Source organism: Echinops telfairi, unplaced genomic scaffold, assembly GCF_000313985.2.
Source record: "Echinops telfairi isolate 266 unplaced genomic scaffold, ASM31398v2 ScPeMD7_7467;HRSCAF=8505_1, whole genome shotgun sequence".
Lineage (NCBI taxonomy): Eukaryota > Metazoa > Chordata > Mammalia > Afrosoricida > Tenrecidae > Echinops > Echinops telfairi.
Window position 1 is genome coordinate 22454611 of NW_022111368.1, and position 9024 is coordinate 22463634.

The 9024-nt window shown below is 39.4% G+C and overlaps 2 protein-coding genes across 2 annotated transcripts in view; both read right to left on the bottom strand.

Annotated features, from left to right (window-relative positions):
• The window catches only part of IL1RL1 (interleukin 1 receptor like 1), an 18647-nt gene extending 14683 nt beyond the window's left edge, over positions 1-3964 (bottom strand). The window contains exons 1-5 of the mRNA XM_004704442.4: positions 3897-3964; positions 2959-3097; positions 2265-2475; positions 814-988; positions 547-721 (exon numbers count right to left, since the gene is read on the bottom strand). Coding sequence (XP_004704499.4) covers positions 547-721; positions 814-988; positions 2265-2475; positions 2959-3019 — 622 coding nt within the window. The 5' untranslated portion in view covers positions 3020-3097; positions 3897-3964. The remainder of the gene's footprint in view (positions 1-546; positions 722-813; positions 989-2264; positions 2476-2958; positions 3098-3896) is intronic.
• Positions 3965-6256: 2292 nt separating this feature from the next.
• LOC115873240 (cytochrome c oxidase subunit NDUFA4-like) lies at positions 6257-6505 on the bottom strand. Its single transcript, XM_045283805.1, has one exon. It carries the CDS (start codon positions 6503-6505, stop codon positions 6257-6259), a length of 249 nt encoding a protein of 82 aa, XP_045139740.1.
• Between the last annotated feature and the right edge of the window lie 2519 nt (positions 6506-9024).

The following is a 9024-nucleotide window of genomic DNA, read 5'->3' on the forward strand; positions in this document are numbered from 1 at the left end:
TAAAACTCGCTGGTATCTCCTGTAAAACTCACTGGTATCTCCTGTAAAACTCGCTGGTATCTCCTGTAAAACTCACTGGTATCTCCTGTAAAACTTACTGGTATCTCCTGTAAAACTCACTGGTATCTCCTGTAAAACTCACTGGTATCTCCTGTAAAACTCGCTGACTGACTCCTCCCCTGTAAAGAACTCCTGATACTGTATCACGGAAAAAAGAAGCTACTCCTCCTCTCTAACTTGTTCTACTGCTTTTCAAGATAAGAAAATCGAGTTAGTGTGAAATCTCTTTAACTTTGAAAAATGAAGTCATAGGAGAAGAAAAAATAGATAAGGATTTGATGAGTACCATGGCCTTCTCTGACATTAACCTTGACAGTGCAGTTAAATTGGTTTACTTGCGTCAGAGTAGAGCATGTGCAAGATAAGACAGAGCAGGAGGACGGTTCAGTGGCAAAGTACAAAGTGCAGAAATATCAGCAAGAAGAGTAAAACTCTTCTGACTCTGTCCTTTTCCAAATCATCTAATTGGCTAAAGTAAAGGCTTACCTTTGAATATAAACTTTCTGCTTGCAGTCACAGTATAATGGATTCCATTCTCATTGTGTATAAGTTTACATGTATAATCACCTTCATCGTCACGACTTGTGTTTTGAACGTGCAAGTATGGACCAGACCTGCTGTACCTGAACTCAGCGCTATCGAATCGTAGAGCTTCGCAATTCTGAAATGAAAAGGCCATTTTATGTTCGGGGCTTCTTTTCGTGCAAAACGACTTTTCTACTTTCCTTTTAGTTCTTCAAAAGCTAGTTTTACCTTAAACCACTGAAGTGGCGCTGTCCAATTATACAATGGAGCTGTTGGGCAAACTATGCGGGAAAACTTTTGTGTCCCAGATACTGTTGAATACAGCAACTCCTCAGGAATAGTGCAGTTTGGCTGCTTCTGATATATTGTGAGATTCACAGATCTAGTGAAGTTGACCGTGGGGCTATTAAAAAAAGCCAGAAAAGTATAAGATGTCACAGCATACTATGAAATAATTGAATCAACTCTAGTCTTTATTCACTTCTGCTTGTCCTCTTAAAGCAATATAATGATTATTTTCTCACTTGAAAAGTAATCATTAAAGTCTAGGCTTTTAAAGAATGTTTTCTTGCTCTTGAGGTGATCAAACAAAAACAGCAAACAAACGCACTGCCCTGGAATCAACGCCAACTCACAGTGGTCGCATAAGACAGGGTGGATCTGCCCCAGGACTTTCTGAGACGATCAGTCTTTAAGAGAGGAGAAAGCCCCATCTTTCTCCTGCAGAGTAGCTCGAGGTTTTGAACCAGAGGCCTTGCAGTTATCAGTCCAACATGTAACTACCATGCAAGCAGGGGTCACATAAGCCCTACAAGTGATCTTCCATTCTTTTTTTTTCATGTTCTATGATATCTGCTGTGATACTATAAATACAGCATAATAAAGATATCCAACATTTATTGTTCACAATGTATCAACCAGCGTGCTAAGTACGTTTGATTCATTACCTCAACTTTTTTTCTTCACACAACAACCTTTTAAGGTAGATCTTATTTATATTATACATGAAGAAACTGGGAGATGAAGGAGTAATAACTTGCCAGCATCACAGTGATAACTAATATCTGAACTTGAATTTGAGGTCTGAACTTGTCAGAACTTAGAACCCAGGCATCTGACTACAGTACTCCATCCTGTTTATTTAGTTCCCCTGGCAGTTTGTATGCACCAACTGTAGGCACAGCATCAAAACATTTAACGATCTATATAAATCGTGACTAATTGGCAACCACATACTCTCAAGTAACTTTCGTTAATTTAATTGCCTTTTTTTTTTTAGTGTATAATGTGCTCTAGCGTTTTTTCATTTTTATTTATTTATTTGCGTCCAGTCAAAAGTGAATAAATGTTCTCACTTTTTTTTGACTTAGGAAAGGTGGACCTTTTTTCTAACTATGTTATGAATTAATCCCTATAATTATTAATGCAAATAGTTCATAATCACCTAACGTTTAACCTGATAGTATTTCTACACATCCTCTTATTCCAGTCACTTCACAATTAAAAAAATTCATTTTGTTGGGGGCTCCTACAACTATTATCACAATCCTTCGATCCATGTGTTGTGTGGAGCACATTTGTACATTTGTTGCCATCATCATTCCCAAAACATTTGCTTTCTACTTGAGCCCTTGATATCAGCTCCTCCTTTTTGATGAGGGTGGCTGTTTGCACGATACCTTTTGATAATGCAAGTGTAGATTCCCGAATCGCCAACTTCTGTGGGTAGGAATTTCAGAAGGTTCCCTGAGGCAAAGACACGATGCCCCTTCTGAGTGGTAATCCTTGCCATTGAGCTTGGGTGGTGCCAATCCACAGGGTAGGCAGGGTTTGGGTTTTTAGGACATGGCACAATTAAGGCTTCATTTTCCAGACCCCAATGTGTTTTACCTGCAAATTAAAATACCAAAAGATCATAATCCATGTATTTGAAATGCTTCCTTCTAGAATTTCATTTAGAAATTGGCCATACTTTGTGATACTCCAACTGAATATGAATCAATAAGTGATTAAGATTTTTTTAATGAAATATTCAGTTAGGTACCACCACAACTGATTAATAAATAAGGGCCTAAATCTCCCGCACAGTTTCTGGAGAAAAGCAGCTACAGCTCACTAACCAAATTATGTGTCAGGCAGCAAGTGCCTGCAGCATTCCTAAGCACAGACGCTGTATTAAATTCTGACAAATTCGAATATATAAAACTAAATTTCTGAGATGTTTGTTTAGATGAATGTCTAGATTAAAAGTGGTTTCTCTGGTTTACAATTATGCTGGAAGATTTGAGAATAAGCAGTTTGAAACAAGCCATATGTTCTTGGGGTTCCTTAATTTAAAAGAAATATGAAATTTTGTTGAAAAGCGGTACTTACTAAGTTGAGCTGTTATCGAATCTAAGAGAACTATTAGGATTGCCAAGACCCAAAGTCCCATTCTCAGTTTAGTCAATATTCTCAATGAATCAATGAGGTCCAATGGTGCAAATATCTTCTAGGAGGCAGATGAAAGTCCCTAAGATTTGCAGCAAGAAAGATTAGTCAGTTGTGTAGTCTGCTGAAAAATTAAATCACACATAACCACAAGTGAAACATTTATGAGCCATGGTGTATTCAACATCTCTCTGGAGGATTAATCCACCAGCAGGTGGATCTCAGACATGTGTCATGACATGAATATTTGGGAGATGCAGGTCTCCCACTCTAGTGAGAAGGGACCAGACAAAGGTAAGTTAAGATGTCATAACATTAGTTGATATTTTAGAGAAGAAAGGGGAAAAAAAACACACATAAAGTTTAACCATGGGAAATTCAATCTTATAATTACTCATATAAAACCATAGATATCCACCCAGGACACCCACAGGCACACATGCAACTAGGTCATCACAAAGCAGCTCCAAATTAAAGGTCCAAGCCCCAAACCAAACCCACTGCCAGGGGTTGATTCCAGACTGGGAGAATACGGGAGAGTGGAGAGTCAAACTTTGATCAAGGAATCCCGTGCCCTGTAATCTGACACCGCTAGCCCGGTGCCCAGTCAAAAGGCTTTCTAAGAATAGCTGAAGGTCTGTCACACAAGAAAAGCCATACTTTATATTATCTGCAAAAGAACGATGTAGCCGTGTCTGTTTTCTTTTTCATTTAACAAGTCAGGGTGGAGACGGAACCAAGATAGAATTACAGAAATATAAGAATAAATAAAACGATGCAAAACATAGTTCAAAACAGTTCATTTTCTCTAAGCATGAATTGTAACAGTTATTAGAGCTGGGCAAAAGTTTTCCATTACAGACTTAGAGAGTGATGCTTACCCAAACGAAAGGGCAGAAGAGAAGTGGTACAAGGTGCTGACCGAGTTAGGAAAGACTTCCAGCCCTTCTGGGTCCCTCCTGGTAGACTGCTCGTGGGGAGATGATCTCCTTTGTATTTTAAAGAGGAGACACTCAAGGACACCCCCACAATTTGCCACTCCCTGCATCTTTCATTTTTATTTCTGGCCAAAATATATTACTTGCTAAAAATACTAGTGAGTCATGTAACTAGAATTCTTAACCTTGCTCCATAAACATTTAAAGATGATTATAACACGGAGCTAGGTCTTCAGAGGAAGTTACCAAATAATCTCCCCCTGTATGAGCAGCATTTCCTCAAACTGGACAAAATGTTTTCTTTTTTTTTTTTTCCCCTACCACGCTGACAAAATTACATTGCGGTTCTAAATGCTATTCTTTGAAACCTAGTTTACGAATGCTAATTTGGAAGACGCCGGCCGCTTTGAACAGTTTTGTGGCAGAGTTGTTAAAGGCAAGAAGCAAAACAAGCAGTGAAAAGCAAGCCAGGCTTCATACCATCGGATCATGCTTTGTTTATGGTGCAGAATTTGACACAATCTCCCCCAAACTTGGATCCTCCTCTTCAGTTTTAAATCACCATTGAACTCCGCATTTGGAAGACACAGGAAACTTCCCCTAAAGAATTGTGAGAAATAGAAGGAGACTAAAAGGGAGTAACAGAGAAAACTATAACCCTCAACTATTGAGCTCAATGCAAAATACATCTCTATTATGAGTCAATGCAGCTTGCTTGTGAAGGCTGCCAGATCCCAGAAGAAACCGAAGGAGAGCTAGAGGCCAGCCTGGTTAATTTCATAGCTGTCTCTGGAAACGTGATGCCGAAATGTTCCCTCACGTGGTTGCCACCCAGAGGGTCAGAGGGACTCAATGGCCCTCAGCAGCATGAACCTCTCAGCCCCTTGGAGTTTCCAAGACTCTAATTCTTCATGGAGTCAACAGCTTCATCCTTCTCCCCGGAGGGACCAGTTGGTTGGGACTGTCCTTTGCAGCTCAATGGGTGGCCAAGGGGCTCCCCAGCCAAAGTAATGGGTGACACTTCAGCGTCAGGAGCCCCTCAGGATTTTGTTCTTCATCAGGTCTTCCTGGCTCTGCACACAGGGAGGCCTCTCTCTGGCACTTAGCCCCTGAACCCCTCAGGCCTCTTGGCCTGGCCGGGCCTCTGCCTTGCTCAAGGTAGTGCTAGAAAACGCCAGTGCGTGTCCAGGGGCACACACGCCACTGTAAGCCTCAGCCAGAACAAAAGCCAAAATCCTTAAAACAGCTATTCCGTATGACCCGCCCATGACCTCTCTGACCTCCCTCTCCACTAGCCTGCATCCTGCCCTATTAGCCACCACATTCGCCATATTAGCTCGTTGTTGTTTGTTTGTTTGTTTGTTTTAATATGCCAGCTATCCCCCTATCTTAATGCCTCTGCACTTAGACCTTCTACCTGGATTTATTCCTTTTACCCACAGGTCTAACTCCTCAAAGTCTATACTCTGATTGTACCTCCCCCATGAGATTTCGTCAGATTAACTAAATCCACTGCCGTTGAGTATGTTCCAGCGCAGAGAAATCCTGTAGAAAGTGTCTGAGAGCAGGAATCTTCCCAGGAGCAGCCAGTTTCATCTTTGCGGGGGGATATGCACCATCCACCTTTGGGTTAGCGGGCCCAGATCCGGGCATTTTCAGATTGCAGTGTCCCGTCTGCACTTCAGTTGATCCAGCTATCTCAATGAGAGTCATCACCTTTCAATGTTCTGTTTACTCATTGTGTATGTTGTTGACTTTTTTTGTTTTGTGTCTTTTCCCCATTAGAATGTTATTTCCAGACATAATGAGATTCTGTTTTGTTTGCTAATGTAGTTCACCTGACTGGAACAAAGTGGGGCATGAACATGTTTGTTTATTTAGTCCATACAAATTATTAAGGGTGGAAAATTGGGAGATACTGACCATAGGGAAAAAAAACCAGACAAGTTTACTTGTTTTCATATGTAAAGTGACTAAAATGTCTTTAAAACAAATGATTTATGATATCATATAATATTCCTACTAATTACACACAATCTATGCAGTGAACTACATTTATATCCTCTATGGAGTTCAAGTATGCCTTCCTTCATTTGGGGCCAATCTAGTCTTTATTTTCTCAAATTTGTAATCAGATTTTTTTTTCAAGTTTCACATGCTTATTATTCAGGGTAAACCCCAACACAACACAGCAACATGATTTCGTGCCTTTACGAGATAACCATATCCTGGTTACATGGAACATTGTGCGGATAACTTCTGGAAGACCTTCATTCTGAGCAGGTTTATGGGAAACACCTCATTCAGAAGCCAGGGCCTTCTTTCTTCAGCTTGCTGTAATCCCTGTTCACAGCGAAGAACTTATATTGGTCATTAGGCTCAAGTTTATTCCATGGTTCTGGGTTGTTCTTTCTGTCCCAACTGACATCTGGATTAAATAATGCCAGACGCATGATAGACAGTCCAGCTCCAGTACTTCCAGCTCCGATAAACACAAAGACAGGGATCAAGCTCAGGTGCTTCTTGGCCTGACCGAGGATCTGGCTCAGCATGTTTGTGGCTTTGACCTCAGGTCCGGAAAGACAAAACAAATTTGGCAGACCCAGGAGTGAGGACTCTGCACGATGTTTTTGCGGGCGCCCAAAGTCACCCAGCAGCTTTCATAATTTCTGTGGAAATTGTAAAGTTTATATGAAAAATTTCCATGGTTCTTGGAAAAGTTGGGAAATAATGCTAAGAAATGAGAACAACATGGAGAGGATACACAGCCTGGCATTAAGACAATATGAAGCTACAATAAAGAAAAAGGTACCCATATCAATCAAGAAGGAACTCTAACAATTAGAATCAAACCATTGATTTTTTTAAAATAAAATCACCTATGCAGTTCTCTGGGGAAAGCATAATGTTTTCAACAAATTGTGTTGGAAAAACTCGGTATCCAGAAAGAAAAAAAATAAACCTCAGCCGCAATGTCACATCATAAACGAAAAGCACAAACAAATGGATCGTGCGAGCATGAAAATTACACCTAAGTTTTAAATCCTAGCAAATTACATCGAACTAACTTTGTTGTCATTGCTACTTGTCACCATCAAGATATTCCAACGTTGGGACACCACGTGCGTTAGAACAGAAGGGAGCTTTGTGCCTGGGTCCAGGCTAGGGCCTTTCAAACAGATCTCCAGGATGGCCTTCGGAGGTAAGTGCCTCTGTGTAGGTGCCTACACCCACCATTTGGCAATAGTGGACCATTTGATAGTTGGTATCATTCTGGACTATTAACAGAACAAATGTTTTTCAAACAAAACCTTTTTTTAGACAGGATACAAAATTACCAATAATATAAGAAAAATAAATAATTTGAAGTTGATAAAATTCAAGAACTTCTGTTCTGTTTCAAAAGACATCACTAAAAAGTGAATAGACAAAGCTAGAGAATCGGGAAAATCCTTCACCATTCATACATCTGACAAAAGCCTTGTATCTAGAATTCGTAAATGAGTCTTACAAGTAAATATTAAGAAGTAAAGCAGAACCTGATTTTTTAAACGAGAAAAAGTTTTGACCTGCAATCCCACAAAAATAGATATGGCAGTGGCCAATAAAAATATGAAACATATACTCCAAGGTATTAGACAGTTGTAAAGTAAACCCACAAAGTAAGTCTACTTCTTGACTGATGTTAAAAGGCTGATGATACTAAGAACTGGTGAGAATGTGGAACATGCTTATCATATGGTGCGCAGCTTCTTCTCTAAGCATTTGTCAAAGAAAAAGAAAAACCCTACAAGAAGCTTTGAATAAGAATGTTTTAAAGCAACTATGTCCCTAATACTCTTTACTAGAAAAAATACCAATGTCCATTACCAGTGGAGAGACGATTCTCTATTCGTACAATGGAACACTACATAGAAGAAAAGAAAAGGAGTGAACTACAGATTCATGCAATATGAATGAGTCTCCAGAGCAATGCTGATTGAAAGAAGCCAGGCACCAAAGAGGGCTTGTCCTTTGGATCCTAGTTATAACTAGTTGGGATAAGTGATAAGAGGATAAATTAACTGTAAGAGGATAGGAGGAAATATAGGGAGATATTTTAATGGAGATAAATGGCTTAATCAGGTACAATGTCTTAAAAATATTGAACTTTACACTTAAAATATAAACAATTTATCATGTGTAAAATTATCTTCATAACAAATAAAGCAACGCTGAACAAAGACGTTATAGAACATCCACTCCTATAGCTAAAGTTCAAAACTGTTACCACACCAGCTCTTTGGTGTTGTTGAATAATGCAAGGGTTGCTGCATGAGAGACACAGAAGTTCTGGCTTGATGCCCACCTCGTTGTATTTCAGAGAAACGGAAGCACTTTCTTTGGTAACCAATCCAACCATCCACACAGGAAGTATGTTCAATGGAAGATTTGTTGCTTTTAACTGAAATGATTTAATAACATATTAAGAGTGGAGGGATTTGGGGCCCTTAGTGTTCTCTTCGGAGATATTGATTGATTTTAAACATTTTACCTGTTCAGATGATCTCATGCCAAACTTAATTTTTATTCTTAATGACATCGCCACTTACTAGAAGCGGCCTAACAAGAAAACACATGGCACTAATTCTTTCTACTGGTTCATGGTCAGGTCAAGAGCTTGGGCCAAATGTCAATGTAGCACATCACCAAACATGCTATTGGGTTCACGTGATACGCTTTTAAAGCAAGACTTTCTTGATGAAGGAAGCAGTTTTATGATATACATATTTATACAGTTGCTAACTTTTAAGGATTTAGAGTGCTACTTGCTTGAAAGAAAACGTCATGTATATAAATTCATTTTTCATTCTCATAATCATCTATGAATATTTGATACCGGTCTTATTGGTTTTTTAATAAAAGGTAACATGTTTATTCTGTAGGCAAAAAGAAAGGGAACATCCATTCCACGCATCAACCGTTCCACTGCCAAGCATTGCACCAAGAGGATGTTTTCTGAGGATAGAGGCTTTGTAAATAAGATCATTGTTTATCCTCGGATTCAAAGATTTGTTCATCGAGATGAAAC